This window comes from Strix uralensis, chromosome 3 (assembly GCF_047716275.1).
Source record: "Strix uralensis isolate ZFMK-TIS-50842 chromosome 3, bStrUra1, whole genome shotgun sequence".
NCBI lineage: Eukaryota > Metazoa > Chordata > Aves > Strigiformes > Strigidae > Strix > Strix uralensis.
Window position 1 is genome coordinate 30,268,728 of NC_133974.1, and position 18,485 is coordinate 30,287,212.

The following is an 18,485-nucleotide window of genomic DNA, read 5'->3' on the forward strand; positions in this document are numbered from 1 at the left end:
GATAATTTTTCTTAAGCATTAAGGTAAAGTTTCAAAAGAGTATTGCAATGGCTATGACACATGTCATCAATGCTGTGAAAAATATGTGCAGTGAATTTTTAAGAACTTTGAAAAATGGCTTTAAATTTAGTTTTATTTAGTGACTCTGCTTCCGTTTTTTAGGAAAATCGGGATGTTCTCAACACAATCTTTTTTTTTTAATTCTAGCAAAACCCTTCTCTTTTCATGTTTATGATATTGTCTTGTTTTTAGGGGAAGCTGTGCTGAAATCTGAAATGAAAAAGCTACATTCTTTCACGAAAAAAAGGAGTCTTTCTCATAAATCTTAAAAATTTATTTTGTTGATACAAATTTTTTTTCATGGTTTTACATTTCAAAAGCTAATCACATTCAAGCACTGTTCTTGTTTGGATGACAGAATTTCTAGGGAAATATAAAGCAATTTGGCAGAAGGTAATGAACACTGTCATTAACCTTAGAGCAACCCAAAATGTTGTGGCAATGTGTAGGGTTCCTGGAACTACGATCTTTGATGTAAAGCAAAAAAAGGGTCCTCCTCATTTGCTGGAGCTCAAAATATACAGCTGAAATCCTACACCTCTCCACCCTTCAAATTACCATATAATCCACAGGTACGAAGGCTGAAAGACTGCAAAGAGGCTTTTAAGCTGTCTCGGCAGCCTTTTGATTCTGATCACTCATCATACTGAAGAAGCTCCAAGTACAGAGAATTCACTGTGTTGTCCTGTAGATGGTAATGACTCCTAGAATTTCTGAACCACTCCATGCTGGTTCACTGAGCTCTGTCACATCCTTAACTTTCTTATCTCCTATGCAAGAACTTGTGATGATCTACTGAACCGTTACCTGATAGGCAATCTCTCTCATTTCCATGTTTTAAGAATGTGCTGTGGATGGATACAGTGACTTTATACAGTAATCATAGTTGTTTGTGGGGCTTTGAATCTACCACACAATGTAAAGATGCCAAAACAGATATAGATTTTTTGTTGTAACGGAAGTCTTTAACACATATTTCACGTTCCTAAAATATTTATGCAACAAATTTGGTTATATACTATGAGTGTTCTGATTAAAGCTTAGCACTTTATTTTACTGATGTATAAAGGGATCAATGTATATGTAATGGTTAAGTATTTTGGGGTGAAAAAAGCTTTATAAATTCCATTAATACATTTAGTAGACATAGAGTAAAAATCACCAGTAACTGGATATATTCAAAGTTATATAACTACAGTAAATTAGATACAAATGTGTGATATGAGTGCAAAATAGCATTTCTCCAGCACTGGAACATTTTCTTTAGAACATGAGACATATATATTATAAAGTAATGAAGTATACATGAACAGTAGTAGAAAGAAAATTTCATTAAAAAAACCTATGGGTCTTATTCAAAACAAGTTTTCCTTTCTGTGCAACTGTGTCAGAGTGTTTTCCAAAATATTTAGTTGAGATACAATTTATTTGTAGTAGCACACTGACTCAGACTTACGCATTGGTATGCATACATTGACATATATACTTGCAAATGGTTCCTTGATAAAAACAGAAGAAAAAAATGCATGGTATCCTTTAAGACTTGTCTTATTAGCTTCCATGCACATACCTGGAAATTCCAGAAGAAATCAAGATCTCATTACAATTGTTCATTACAGACACAATAATAGACAGTGACTGCCACTGAATTCTGTTGATAGACTTAAGAGACAGTCATCTGTTGGTATAATGCGCACACCTAAAGTTACAGAAAGGTAAGTAAGGTCAAGATAAACATCACTGAAAATTATTATTAATTTTTTAGAAATAGAGAGTAGTTCCAAGAAATATTGGTGTTAGTTTTGTGGTATGCTGATGAGGGGCAACCTTATCCATAAATATAGAGAGAAATGTAATATTTACAACCCACATTATCTCACCTGCATACGTTTGACACAGGGATTTGTCTAATATCCATCACAAACAATTTCCACAGAATACTTCAAAAGATTGAGCTAAAGGCTTACACAACAATTTATAGTGATTCTGAGGATTTATAACAGTAAGAAAGATTAGATCTGATACTTTTTTTTTTTTTTTTTTTTTTTAACATTGAAGTCTGTATCACTGAAAAGTCATCATCTGAACAGGAATACCAAATGAAGAAGAAAAGGTAACAGAAAAATACCCAGAATTCATGTACACACAGAGAGCAGAAAGGAGATTGCACAAGACAGCAAAACTCACAAAGGTAAAGAAAACATTGCAAACAAATGTGCAAAAGATGAGTGAAATCAAGAAGGGCAAATCAAGCAAAGAGGACAAAAGTATATAAAAGCAACTCAGGCACTGGAAAAAGAGGAAGGGGCAATTCAACAGAAAAGTTTATCAGCCAGCAAAACCAATAGAAGAGAGAGAAAAAAGTAACAAAATAAATGCATAATGAACAAATGCTTGTTATTTCTATGTTAAAATTGCACAGAATTGTTATTAACATAATATCAAGCATCACATATATGATGAATACAAATGAATAATATTTCTGAAGATTTATTTTCAGTTCTGTACTTCAGAAACATTTAGTCCAATCTCTATGTTAACCACAGAAAACACAGAAAACCTGTTAAATAAATAAAACTAAGTAGTGTTAGTATTGTTCATTTAGTAATTTTCTTCTACAGGGTTGAGGAGCACTAGATATTATTCTTTTTTGCTGTTTCACAATTAAGCACATAAGTCCAAACTGTTAATGAAAAAATACGAACATAACTACCTATGCTGAGATGTAAGAATATAACTTAAGGTATGAATATTCTTTCTTTCACATATGACAGAAGGTCAATACTTCTCATAGGATCTTGCATTTATTCATCAACTAAGATGTAAGCAGACAAAAGAGCTTAAGTTTGGAATTCTGTGATATCTCCTTCAGGTTTGAGCCAGCTTGTACATTTGATTGAATTTAAGTTTTTCAGCTCAGGGGAATTTCAGCTCAGGATATGAAGAAACTCTTTAACCTTACCTCAGTCTGGTATAGACCAATGATAAACTCTAACATACAGTATGCACCACCATAAGCACTCTTCCTTTTCCAAGTGTGGAATGGTAACTGTTTGACTTTCACAACCAGCTGAAATATAACTTTCAGCAGATCCAACTTTCCCCTTTTCAAAGTATGCAGTTCATTCCAAAGACAGAAATCAAACACCTCAGGTGCCTGGTGTCAGATGCTCTGAGTTGTGGTGTTTTATAATATTCTGAAAAAGCAAGAAGTTCAATAGAGGAAGAGACATGCTGAGAAATTGCACAGGAGACTGAACTTCACAAAGGTGTTAGGAGTCTGTTGGGATGTTTGTAAAAATATCACAGAAAACTACAGAATGGAAAGGAGAGTACTCGCACATAAGGAAGGGGATTTAGAGCTTGTTGGAAAGTGGATAAGTGAGGGGTAAGTGGAACTGAGGGCTTACTGAAAACATGTAGAGATCTCTAAAATGTATTGCAGAGCTCCTACGAAAATTGCCGTGCATTAGGAAACCCATCAGTCCTCTTGATGGAATGGAACTTGGATAATGCACATTCAAGAGCCTCTTTCCTAAATGCAAATAGCAATCAGAGTCTTTGCTGAAATTAAGCTCAGTTTCAGCCTGGAAAAAAACATCTTAAGATAAATTAACAACAAAATAAAATCTCTAAAAAAATCAGCCAAAAGTCCAATGGGCTGTAATGAAGAACTCAGCTTATTAGCTTCTGCCTGTGAGTACAAATCAGCCTTGTACATTTGCATTCATCAGCAAGACTCTTCTTAGGAAAAAAACAAACAGTATTTTTTTGTTTCCTAGTTAAGAATGTTTTAAAAAAAAGAAGAAATAGTGGCTTGAATAGATACATGCATATGCATATGCATATATATATGTGTATGCATATATTTTATTTATGTATATGTGTTTAGAACCTTTGAATTTACTACATGCAGTAAACTCTTACAGGAATATACAGCAGTCCTAGGTCCCAGACATTAAAACAGAAGTGAGCTGCAGTAAACACCAGCTTTTAATGCTGGGACTCAAAGATTCATTTATATCTGTCATCTGAGCCCTACCTGAAAGTGATAGTAATTTATCCTGCAAATTTATTCCAGTAACATTTTCTGAAACACTTACAGGAGCTTTATTTTGTATTAACACATCGCAAGTATCTTATCTGCTTCAGAAGAAGGAAAAAATAAAAAAGATTTCATTTCTTAACAGATCTCATCAGAGATCCGTTATTTCCAATTGTCTCTTTTACTACTGTTGGCCATTATATAATGTCTTTCAAAATTGCATATATTCATAGCTCTGAGTCATCAGTAATTTAAACAGAATCTTAAAATAAACTTTGACAAGATTTACATAAGTATATAGTCTAGCATAATTCTAGAAAACTACTTATTGGAGGCTGACCTTTTCTAATTGACACAGTTCTATTATAACCTTTCCTGAAAGCGAAAACCACACAGCTCAAGAGGACTTTTGTGGCTGCACATCTGCTCTTAGAGAGTCAAGCTTAAATTCATTCTCCTGCCCATGCCATTATTCTGCCATTTCCTATTCCACCTTGGTTACATCTTATGTCAGGAAGCCTTGATGAGCCCTCATTGCAATACCTTCCTCCTAGCTGTTTTCTCCTCCCTGTGGTATCATGTGTTGTAGCATATCTATGAACTCCAGGCTTAAACAACAATGCATGTGGTTAGCAGAAGGATCTGGGCCACGACCTTGCAGATTAACTGAGTTAAAGCCTCATGCTTGAAGCCTCAGTGCATCTGAGTGTGCACAGAAATCCTGAATTTTTCAGATTGATCAGGATTATTGCAAGATTTAAGGTCTCTGATCTTATCCAATTGCCCAGTGTTGCTTTTATCAGTCATCCTCTTGAATTTAAGCAGAATTTAGCACCTGCTTCCAAAATGACATGAAAGGCAACTTCCATGTTGCCCCCATCTCCCATTTAGTTCTACCAAGTCGTGTATGACATTTACATTACAAAATATGAATACTAAAGGAACAAACAGCATTCTTGCCCTGTATATTTAGGGCATTTTAGACAGCAGATAGTCAGATATGTATGCCAGTGAAATTAATGTTATGACTTCATTTTTTACATTTCTTAATTCTCAAATAGGTTTAAACAGTAACTTAAATTACATTAATCTTTGAGATAAGCAATATGGTGTATATAATACACTATGAAAGGTACTGATTTGTCCTGAAGTAGTGATGTCAATAGTTTTGAAAAGGTTAATGAACTGTATCTAAAATTTGTTTTTGAAAGCTCTCTATATTCCTTACACATATTAGCTCATCCTTTTGGTATTTTAAAATTCAAATAGATCCAGTTAAAAAAATGGCAGAACACATTTGAGTAAATTTCAAACCTATTAAAAATTCATAAGCTTAAAATTTACTCACAAGCCCATACACTTTAAGAAATTTCTGCCTGTCTCGCTTTGGCTGACCTTCTACACCCAATAATGAAGTAATCCATGCTACTGGGGAACCAAGAAGTAAAAACACCAGCAGGGTAAATAAATGCCACTAGAGTATGACTAAATATGCAAAAGCAGAGGTATTCAAAAGGATTAGAAGTCTACAAACAGGTGATGATATGTAGAAGGTCAGTTAAAGAAAAAATACAACAGCAAGAACAGAAATACTTAGTGCCACTGAATGATAAATACAGGGATGTCCTTACAGGAAGAAATTGGATTGCTTTGTCTGCTATGCTGTAGTGCTCTGTTACTGCCAGGAAGCTCCAGCTGTAGCAATATTGCATCAATAGAACCATATGAATTCAGCAAATACAATATAAGTACACCAGGCTTTCTAGTATTCACCAGCTACTCATATTTGCAACATATATAATCCACTATTGCCCTATTTAAGCAACTTTCTTCAATCACTTTTTCTTTCCTTTTCAAACAAATCTCTCTTCCCAAGAAGCCTGTCTTGCAAAAAGAGAATGGCAGCTGGGCTTCCTAGATGCTTTCTGGGAAACAGAATTTACATGTAAGGACTGATGATGGTCAGGATGCATGTGTGTTATACCTGAAGTGAAAAGCAAAAGATGATGTAAACTGCCATGTGTGGACAGAGATATACAAAATTCATGTGTCACAGGCAGGGAACGAGTAAGTAGAATGCTTTCCAGGCTTCCCCGCAGTCCACTCCTATGGGACAACCATGTCACCAAGGGAAATTCAGACTAATTTCAATTCTGTTTCCCAGCTTTTTACAGACAGGAATAGCTGTGATTTGGACCAGGATGGAGCCACTCTGTGGATTGAATGGGGTTGGACACTGTTTGGCTCATCTGCATTCTGGAACAATCAGGGAGGTAAAAGGATCATGCTGTCCAGGATAGAGGATTGATGAGGCAACATCCAACGTCCTTCCAGCATCCTTTCATGTACAAGACTATTTCCACAGTTCATCTATACAAACTATTATGTCATTTTGTTCATCTAATAAGTTACATATATACAGTATTTGCAAGAAACAGCCCTAGACTATAATCACTGAGTTCTGATTCAAATAAAGCGATATTTAATATCTATATTATACCTTATCAGCCATATTTCTATGCTAATTGACTATGAAGGGAAGTATCAGACTCTATACAAAATGCAATCAACTTTGGCATATAATTCTATAGACTATAATATAACAGATAACACAGCATTCAAAATTAAACCAATTTTAAAAGGAAAAAAGCTGAATTTGCTTGTAAGCCGCCTACTTCCTTCTGTATACACAGACTCTTCCTTCTATATACACAGACTGGCCAAAGCAGATCTCATTGGTCTTCTGGTTCTTGAAGGCTATTGGTTCTTAAATAAATGGTTATATAAGCCACTCAATACAAAAAACTGAAGGAAGAATGCTGTCAAAAATGCCAAGGATGTATATACCTATCTCAGAGACAGTGTTATTTTGGAGAATGAAAGAAAGCACTAAAGAAGATAACAGTCCTGATTTTTAAGTTATCTCTCTTTTATCTAGTAGTTTTAAAAAAACATTGTTACATCTTGTCTAGGATTTGGGACACCAAAGCTCTAATGCCTGTGTGAAATGGAGAAAAATTTCATAATCTAGTAACCAAAAGAGATATCTGAGATGGTTTATGGTTTTTTGGTTGGTTGGTTGGTTTTTTTTCCCAATGCTTATTTAATTTCTAATATATAAATAGTCCCTGACATTAAGATTTTTTTTTCCCTAAGTTAATGCCTGAATTAAAGTCATGATTTCGCTTCCTCACTTGCTTTCATCTCCATGAATTTCTGTTCTGCACAGAGGCACAGTTCCACAGACAACAGTATGTGGCCCCATTTTGGAATAGACCACAGTTCTCAGTAGGAAAATACTCTGTGCAGAAAAAAAGAGTGGAGACATCACTTCTTACTTAGCTGGGGTTTGTCACAACAGAGGCCAGAGTTCTGTATTTTGTGCAGAATTTACACCCACAACTGTTAGAGAACATCTTCCAAACAAAATGCCTTGGGAAACTCAAAGGGTGCAAAGATTTATTTCTTCATTAAATTCAGACAAGGAGATGACACTGAGCTGCTGTTCTAAATAAAAATGGTGGCAGGTCTGTGCAGGTGTAACAAGTTGAACTTTATGTTCAAAGTAAGTTTTACTGGCAAAACCTGAGGCAGATTGTTGATTAGATAATGTGTTTGATGCTTACACTCCTTTCATAACTTTGAGTGTGATGTGCGTAAGTTCATGAAGGGGCTTGTGATAGAAATGAGTGCAGAGTCCAGATCTCATGGATCTTTAATCAATGAGCTAGTCAGTTATCACTAGCTTTCTAACATACTGTTTAAACAAGGAGAAAACATTAATTAAACTATTCTGTAAATTTTAGGGAAAGAAAAATAAAGCCATATGTAAAAAGGCTTATATAAAATTCTCCAGGGATATATGTCCTATGACTAAAAAATCATACTCTGTTCTGAAGGATTTCATGATCTACAAATGCAATTCACCTCTACTTTCTTTTGTTTTACACTTTTCCATGTTCAAACATTTATATGCCAGAATAGAATCCTTATCTACACCATTATCTCTGTACAGCCTTTTATTTCAATCAATGCATGACCAACAGCAACGTGAATGTGCAAATATGAAACCAAGTGGGTTTTTTTAATGTATTCAGAAACAATGCTTTCCTGCATTTTTTACAGTCTCATATAGAGTAAGCATAGCAGCTAGTCATCAGTATTTGTTACAAGATGAATAGAAATCCCAAAACCATGAGCAGAAACACAACCAGCACATCACTTGATTTCCCACTCCAGTATTTTGTTGCAGATTATCTTGCTTAGTACACTGTGTTTCAGCATTCAGTGGGTGAAAACTCTCTAAATAAACTGTCAAGCTTAATTGAACTACTCTGGGAAAAGCATCTTACATAAAGAAAATGCTTCAGAAGCATAAAAGAAAGAAAAATATCTCTATATATAATATTTTTTTTTCTGTAACCATTGTTGAAATTACCTAAAATGGTCACCCTATTTAAGGAAGAAAGCAGAATCAACACAAACAGTTTCATCCAATTTGAAAAGGCACAGAGGGTAGTTTACCTGCAATTGTCAACATCATTTCTTCCTACAGCATTAGAGAAGTTGAACGGTCCCACATGATTGACTTCTACGACTTGTATACAGCCAGTGAAATTGTAGACAGGTCCAGGTATCTACGAAAGAGAAAATGCACACAGTTCTGTCGTCATTATGATCAGTTTAAAAAATAATTAAGTTTTTTGCAAAGGATTTGTAAAATAATTTAACCCTACTCCTGAAGCACTCTCCTGGTCTCCATTTTTCCTCTAATGAAATTTTAATAAAAAAATTTGAATGTGAAAAGAAGTTACAGCAAGATAAGCAATACAGACTTACAAATGAACTCATAGACTTTTGGACAAGCAGACAGCATCACAGGTACGCTGAGATAAGTGGACTTCCCTAATTTTAATCAGGCATTTATTTTTTATAGATTAACACAAGTCATGGGGAATTGTAAACAAAGAAGCTTTGAAAAGTCTGCTTTTAAGTTTACTACTTCCCCGCTCAAAAGATATCTAGTACCATTAATCATGTTTCAAAGATGACAAAAGACCTACTAAAAATGGGAATCACTGTAGGGGAACTGAAAAAACACAGAACAATAAATTGTTATTCATATCTCGCCATCTAAACAAATAACACTGACACAATATGTTGACAGGTGTTATAGTATATAAACAAACCACCCAAAATGTTACAACTGGGTCCTTATGGACTGGACCACTGGACTGGGGCAAGTTCCTGGTCATACCACATGATGTGTACCTGTCCTTGGGGCCACATAAGAAGTAAGACTCCATAGTTTATATAATAAATTTCATGCCAAAATAAGAAAAAAGTACTGCTAGGACTATCGATGAAGATGAAAGTCATTGACACATTCAAATGGGGCCTTGGGACAGTACTCGGGAAGAAGAAACAGTAACACTGGAAGAGGGTATGACCTGAGGCACCTAAATGAATGCTGGTCATAAGCCCATAGGAGGAGAAACTAGTCTTGGCTTGGTCCTTAACACTGCAGAGGACCCATTCCTAACACTGACCATGAAGTCAGGTTTAGATACCTGCAGGTTTAGATACCTGCAGAAACAAAAAAAGAAAGTCATTGCAGTCATCATTTCATACGGGAACACTACATAAAAATGAAGGAACATTTTAAAACTAAGTTCAAAGGAACATCCCAAAGGGTATACCACATGCAGATGAATACTTAAAACAAGCTGTCAGAGGTTCACATAAAATGTAAATAAATTACTAGAAAAAGAAAGACTTTAGACCCCCTCAAAAACCAGGATTTTAAATAGCAAGGTAAAAAATGTTTACAATGACTAAAAAGATATCCTTTAAAAGTTGAGGTCATGTCCAAATGCAGGAAAATAGGAAGTTAAATAAATGTTGGCAGTAAAAAAACAATAAAGCAAGCCAGGTAAAGAAAAATAAAAAGATCTTAAGGAATAATTTGCTAAAAGCATAATGGCAAGCATTAAATGCTTTTTAAACCCCAGCAGGAGCCGTAAGCCTGCCAGAAAGACTGTAGGGCCAATAGACCATCAAAGTATAAAAGGAGTGTTCAAAGAGATAAGGCACTAGCAGGAAATGTAAATGAACTCACCAAATCAAAATTTAATGTAGAGGAGCTCTGGGAAGTTCCCATGCCAGAACCCCTTTTTAGTAGGGATACATCAGAGATCTGTTTCAAATTGAATTACTACTTGAAAATGTTTTAAAACAAATTAATAAAGTGAACAGTAGAAAAAAAGAGAAAGACCAAACAGTGTTTGCATGGAAGTCCTAAAGGAAATTACTGTGGTCATCACTTAAGATGGCATCCAAACCACAGGAATGGTAGATGTAGATTTGTTTGGTGTTTTTTGTTTGTTTGTTTGTTTGTTCTGGGTTTCGGGTTTTTTGGGTTCTATGATTTGGAAAAGGGGAACAAGACTAGGGAGTTCAAGGGCACACCTCAAACTCTGGATCAGTAAATCCCAGTTCCATTCCAGACAAACCATTAAGAACTACATTAAAGAAGAGAATTAACAGATACATAGATGAACACGATGTACTGGGGAATAGTTGGTTTCTGAAAAGGGAAATTGTAGCTCACAGGAGGAACACTGAATATGTGAAAAATGATGTCTTGGCACATAGCTATTGATTTCCAAAAGGCTTTTAACAAGTTTCTGTGCTAAAAGTTTCTAAAGTAACTCAGACAACCTGGGATAACAAATAAGGCCTTCATTAAATGAAGAGAATGGTTAAAACAGAAGCCAAAAAACTGAGAATAAATAGTGATCTTCCTCAATATGGAGAGGCCCTAGAAATTCCCTCAGCAATCTGTATTAGGGTCTGTGCTCTTCACCATATTCACGAGTGGCTCAGTGTTTCCTGGATTACTCAGGACAGCAAAAACAAAGTCCTGAGAAGAGTATTTCACAATGTGCAAAAAAATCACAATATGCAAAAACTGTAAGTTATGTAAGGAGAATGATAGATACATATGAGGGTTTCTGAACAGAGTGTGACTATATAAACTGGGAATCTTTACTCAGCAAAAGCCACCATCAAGGAGACATAGAACAGAGTAGTGTGCAGATGAATAAAGAGCTATCAGTTTCTCACGATACAGGATCAAAAGGACATGAAATTACATAAATTAGTGTGAAGATGAAAGCAAGCTAACAAGTGTACTTTTCATGCAACTCAAAATTAAGCTGTGGAACTCTGTCATAGGATGTTATAGTTGATATAAGTCTAAATGGGGTCAAAATTGATCAAATAACTGGGAAGAGATTTTTCAAAAATAGTCTTCCTTGTCTCTTTTCTTATCATTAAAGGTCATAAAAAGAATTATGGCCTCTAGCCTGTATAATTGCCTTCTTCCTTACCAGCCATTAACACACATTTCATATTGTGATGGCTTCTTGCTCTGGCCAGAGCCTTGAGGTAAAACCACCTGCTCCATTCTTTAAAGGAAAAAGAGATTTTGAAAGATTGAAAGATTTTAAGACTATGTTTTACTAGAACATAGAATAATAAATTTGAACATGGCAACCATTTAATAGATTTCTGATGTGCTGGGTGAGGTAGATAAATCTCCCACCTCCATCCTCTGTCTGTGCAAGGAGGGCCCTTTCCTCTAGTAAGTTCAGTGACTTTAGTGTCAAAAACATTTGGTGTACCAGATGCACACAGCTGCTTCTGGGTCCCAAGGAAAATTTTCTTTTTGCCATTACTTCTACAAGATGGCTGAAAGTCACCTCCAAGCTTTAAGTACCTTTTTCCACTCAGAACTGCCCCAGCCTCTTCTCCTACAGGCTTTCTGCCTGGGGCTGCCAAAAGCTGTTCCCCGCTTTCTTGGAAAAGGAGACATCTCTTCCCTCCTGGCAGAGAGATACACTGCACACGTACCACTCAGCTGAAGCAAGGCAAATTGCTTTACTCTGTACTGTTGAACCACTCTGGAACATAACAGATGTATGTTCCACTCCGTACACAGTAAACAAAATGAACTGGCCTGACAACCCATTGGAGGGCTCAAAGAAGTTCACTAACAGTTCATTATTTCTTTAGCAGCAAAGGCTTAAGGGCAGTTAAGACTTTAAAACAGATATATTACTACAATGCAACAATGTGAAAAGTTATGTATCTGTTTAAGGTGGCATTTAAAGCCAGCAAAGTTCAAGTGCTGGAATGGGGAAGATCATCTCACTGTGTAGCAAACACGTTCTAGAGGATTACACTGAGACTTCCTGGAGCTTAGAAAGAAAAAAAAAAAAACCCTCATTCAAGGACTGGATGGGAACACTCCCCTCATCAAAGTTACGCTTCAGATATTAAGAGAAAAATATTATTTGATATACCACGAGGGCTGACACAGGCTATTGATACGGATTACGGACAATAGAAGGCAGTCTCCCTTCTTTGCCAGTCACTTTGGCAAGGAAACAGGTGTGTCGAACTGTCAAGTGTTATACTCAGCTGTTTGCTTTTGCTGACGTTATCAGGACAAATTATACCAGGTAATATTTGAAAATGTATTGTCCTGTTAAGTTTCACATTTTACTTTTTATGACATGTTTGTCACTTCTTTTTTCCTGCCTTCTATAAATAGTACATAAAACAATTTTTAAATTAACAGGATGCAGGTTCTATTATAAATTAATATGAACATGGACAGAAACAGTTACACAATTCTGAGTTGGAAATTACATAGGATTCATAACATTGCCTAAAAAAATGAAAAATTGAACAGTGTTTTAATAGTGGCTGCATAAATCAACTTGTTAGAACTCTGCTGTTTCGTCTCTCCCTTAACCTCTTATGGAGTTTTACTAAAGCTTAATTATGATTGTTCCAGTCACACCATGTATGTTATTCAACAAAACCCCTCATTCTTGGAATTGTAAAAACAAACAAACAAAAAAATAGAAAACAAAAGGAGCCAATAAACCTAAAGGTCAGATACAATATAGTTTTAACATTTACAATAACTACTGTGCTTAGTTAAGTTCATTCAAGACTCTGAATGTCAGGTTGGTATAGAGAAAATTCACTATGGCAAACTATGATCCATTTTGCACACTGAACAGCAAACGAATCACTTGGTTTGGGAATAAAAAATTATCTGCTTATTCCCCCAAGCACTATTATCAGTGAATATTTTAAGAACAGGGTTTCCTTACCCCAAAACCCAAACATACTCATTGGGCTCCTAAGAATTTCTCTTACACTGATATATGTACATTTTCAATGTAATGCATCCCTCTAAAGTAATATGAAAATACTTCTTTGTTTTGTAATTATAACTACATCATAAACACTTTGGTCAAAAAATTACTTGTCTTTGGACTGCTATGATATCTATACAAAAAACTAATGATATATTTAGGAATAAATGTTATTGATACAAATAATCAAAAGTAAGCAGCTTTTATTCTGCTATTTTTGAGAATAGATACTCATTCATGATTAGCAGAGTATTAAAATGTAGACTTCACATGTAGTTGGGTTTCCTTCCATTTACAAAAATACATTAATACGCTGACAAACTGTAATACTTAAATTGCCTGAAAATGTCAGGGTCATAGCAACACAGAAATTTAATTTACTACAATTCACTATTCAGAAACTATGCAGATATGTTTGACATATAGTAACCATGCTCTTTAAATGCCCTTTATACTTGACAAAAATGAGTACAGACACTTACCTGGTAGGAAAAGTTCACACATATATTCCAAACCATTTATTAATATTCCTTACTGACTAGCTCAAATTAGAGCTGCTCTTAGGTAGAATTAACCTAGAATTGAGTTCCTAGTGAAATGAGTTTGCATGCTGTCATTTCACTACAGATTCATAAATAATATAATGAGGTTTTGGCTTATGATCAGAGAATTTATTTAAAAAAAAATCAACTCAAAAGAGAAAAAGCATAGCAGGATCTTTCCTCATTTGTGTCTCCACTTAATATAAATTTTATATATCTTAAAAATTCTCAGTATAGATATTACAGTATACCAGGATACACTATTCAGCAATCATTCACGTTTTCATGATTCCTGTGAAATATGTCTGATTTTGAAGTCTGATTTGTAGAACTCTCTGCAAAAGACTGTGTAACTTTTCAAATTTCAATATTTTAAACATAAACAAAATGGACCAGGTACACATTTTTAAACACTCTAATAACAGTTTTATTTATATTTACTAACAACATGATGAACAGTTTGGAAATTAATGCATAACTCCAAGATAAAAATCAACCCTGAGATAACAGTTTCTCCACTCTATTTCTGGTTCTTGCTAGTGATTAGAATCAGATGAAATGGTCATAATGAACTCTGAAATTAAAAAAGTTCTAGTCTCAACTCTGTATTCTCTTCAGATTGGACAAACAGCAGCAAATCTGACTAACCATGTCAGTTTTAACCCGCTCAAAACCTACTGCAACTGAACTTCAATATCAAAACCAATTTAAAAAAAATCAGAAAACCAAATATAATCTCTTTTTCAAAAAAAGCCTAAATTTCAAGATGGGGTGGTGGTGGTCCTTCCCCCTAAAGAAGAATTTGTTCTTTAAGAAATGTAATTTTATAACCCCTGTTCCTGGGTTAGATATTGAGTTCAATACAGCACAAAATAAAGCTATACATACTACCAAATTAGCACCAACGCAAACTGAACATGCTTAGTCCAACAGGACCTTATTTTGTCTTTGTATTCCATTTAGTGAACACTGAAACTTGCCTGCATTCAAGGCAACATGCTACAGATAGGATATGTAATTTCTCCAGTCTCTTCAAGCCACCAAATTTTCAAGGATTTGTCAAAAATCAACATTAGTCACTCAGACATCACCTTTACCAAAAAATGTTAACACTTTTGTTATTGTTGATTTAAACCTTTTAAACATCAATTAATAAAAATTAAGCCTTGTGCATTTTAATTACGGTAGTTCAAGCAAAATGGACAATGTTACTCTGGTTAATTTGTATAGCCACTAACTAAAGAGAAAAGCAGCTTCCTTTGAGAAGTGTTGCTGTAATGGGCAGTGGCAAGGGGGGTGGGTGATGTATCTATGCTGTTTGTTACTGTACTTTCTAATATTTACTTGTTTTAATATTTTTCCCACTCAGTTCCAATTTTAAGACACGTATGTTTTTAGTGTTAGATAATGTAGTACAAACAATTGTTTTTCAGAGTTTAATGAGATTTCAAATTGTGTAGGTTAATGAAAAGGTATTGGTTCTGAAAACAAAAGTAATAAAAACCACTTAAAATGTAGAAGAAGTATTGTTTCAGCTTCTGTACTAGTACTAGTACAGAAATGGAAGGAAAAATGGGAAGGTAGTAAAATGGCCTACATGCCAACATATATAAAATAGAATGGATGAAACACAAAGGAACTGAAATCTCTCTTACATCCTGACCAGTACTGGCCATGAAATTAAACACTGTATAAACCTATGCATAATATTAAAGTTTCACTTAACTGATATGTTAATCTAATTGATGATTTTGCACTGAAACTGCAATTCTGAACCAAATATCCAAAAAAACATTTTAATTCAGTTATACTAAAACAACTAAAAAAAGGTTAAGAAATAAGTTAAATCAAGATTTTTTTTTTTCATACAGCTGCTTCTGCTGAAATTTTTGAACAGTTTATTGCTATTATCCTGAATCTGTGTTTATCATATCTGCCATGGATATTGGACCCTATCACAAGACATTCATGAAACAAGAATGGTAAAGCATAATAAAATAGAACAGTGGGAAAAAATCCCCAAACTTCCCAGGTGGTACAGGTTTACATTCTGATTCTCGTTGCTCATTTGTTCTAGCAACTCAAATCAGGAGTTGCAAAACTTGCTACCCTGGTAGTTCTCTTGCTATAGGAAATCAACATGTCAGGAGTTCTTCCAGTCTCCTGTGCTGTTGGTCAAGGAACTGAGACTATCTTCTCACACTGGATCCGTAAGCAGACTAGTATTGGTAAAACATCTCCTGAATTGCTCTGCTTTACAGCAAGAACCAGACTGGTCATCTGCCTGGTCCCAAACTCTGATGGAGTCAGCTCACCATATAACATTCACATTCCTCTTGCATCAGTTCCTCATCTAAATTGACTAGTAGTGCAAAACTTGAGCATAGGTGTTTCACTGTCAATTTCCCATGATTCTGCCTGTTTGTTCTGGCTGAGAATGGTTCATTAATCCACAAAGGATTAAATAAAATCAGTAAATCTGAAAGATTCAAGGGTACCGAGAAATTCCCTTACCATTTATGAAAGTCCATCCTTGGCCAAGATCCTTATCTTTTAAACTTGTTCTTGCTGTGCAGTTAAACAAGTGCAATGTTGCATTTCAGAAGTGATATGAAGTCTCTGAAGTAAGGAAGGACCTCCCTAAGTTTTATGGCTATCAGTGTCTGGCCTTTTGGTAAACAATTTCAGTTATAAGCAGAACACATGATTTACTTACTGTGTTTGATATTGCAATTCTTAGTGTTCAACTACTGTAATTTATCTTTTTTAGTAATCTCTTTTCAATGTGGTACAATACCTTGCCCATGAACAAGCTGGAAAATATATTGGCCTGGGATGACTACAATATGTAAAGTGAAATTTGGAAAACAGACTTATGTTTCTTATCTAGTACAGACTCTGTGAACTGACTGTGGAAATCAACTCATCTCCCTGTACTTCACCTTTTCAGAGTGATGGTGAAGTTAGACATATTGACTGTGCTATACTAATATAATACAGTATTACAGCACATTAAAGGAAGGGTGTTTGGAGTCCATCACCGTGAACCAGTTTTCATCCAAGCAGGCCAACTTCTGTAGTTCTGGTTCTTGTCCAGTCAATAGCCAATAAATAGCTCAGACCTACAAACATTTAACCTGAGAGATGTTTGTATCAAGTATATGTGTTTATGTACTGTTAGATTTGAGGATCCTCATGGGTCTGTTTCAACTCAAAATATTTTATGATATCTAAAATAAGATTCAGTGTGAAACACTTCTTATTGAATCATAAATGTTGAGTTACAAAAAAGGGAGGGTTTGAAGTAAATAGTTGTACATCTGTCTGAACTAGAAGAGATAACACCTTATCTAAAACAAAGACATCGCATGTCAAAGGAATTAGTACTCATATGATGGTGGGGCTATCTCCAGCATAAGGAGGAAATACATATGTTTCAGGGACAATGTTATTATCTGGAACATCTGGAGGTCTTCAGAAGGAAAAAAATGGCTATAAAAACAAAAATGTTCCAAAAAATAGGCCTTTCTTCAGTGAATGTAACCTGAGGTATATGGTGTTCAGAAGGGGTTCATTTTGTCAGAGTTCTAAGAAAGTTGAAGATTCTCAGCTGAAGAAGGGAGAGACAAGAAGAAAATTTCTTCATAAATTTATGATTTTGTGCTTTCTTATATCATGCCTGTACATCTTTTATAAACATCTGCAACTGGATTGTCTGATTTTGTATGTTGTAAATACATACTTTTTTTTTCCTAACTCAGTCTCTTTTAAGGCAAGAGGGGTTTTAAGGTAACACAGTATTCCTCACACAAGTTGTAAGGAATATATCAGCTGGCACACTATGCCTTTCAGCAAGTGCCTTCATTTCCCAAAAATACTTCAGAGAATCCTAACAGTGTGGCATATATAAGCTACTAGAACCAGGTGGGAACTAGTATTATGGTGGTTTGCAGTGTTAGGAACATGGTAACAAGGAGAGCTGCCTAACACATAACAAGGTGTTTAGGAGCATGTGTGCATTCCAAGGTCACCAAGATGTTAGTCATATGTATTTATGTGACCAGAGGTGTATCTAACGTAGACAGATCACATAAAACCATTATGTGTGAAGAAGGTAATGAATCCATGCACTTCCAAAATGCATTTAATTCCCTTACCATAGTAAAACCAGACAAATTTTTGTGTTCCAAAAAAAAATGAACTCTACCAATGAGTAAAAATTTAAAACCTTTATCAAATTTTGATGAGACAACTGACAGGTTACTACCCACTGTTATCTGCACTGCCTGTCAGTCAGATATTGTTCCCCCTGTGACAAACGTAACAGAATAGGAAGATATATTTATAATTCATCATATAAGCATAGATTTAGATTAACAGCAGTTTAACCTGGCACAACTGAGAAGTGGACCCATGACCTGTTTAGTCATCTCTCCTGAGGAAACAAAAACCTTTAGCAAAGGAGTGAGATAAGCTGTTGTATTTGGTTACCTAATTATTTGTTTTAGCTTGAATTCCCATTTTGACAGTCACAGTCCTGAGAGATTTATGACAATATGTTTCCCCAGAGCTGTGAACTATCTCTGTACTGCCTACTCATTGACA

At 35.1% G+C, this 18,485-nt stretch overlaps 1 protein-coding gene across 1 annotated transcript in view; it reads right to left on the reverse strand.

The window, feature by feature from the left end:
- EYS (eyes shut homolog) overlaps positions 1 to 18,485 on the reverse strand; it is a 1,118,553-nt gene that overhangs the window by 269,298 nt on the left and 830,770 nt on the right. The window contains exon 36 of the mRNA XM_074861787.1: positions 8,630 to 8,742. Within this exon, the coding sequence (XP_074717888.1) occupies positions 8,630 to 8,742 (113 nt within the window). The remainder of the gene's footprint in view (positions 1 to 8,629; positions 8,743 to 18,485) is intronic.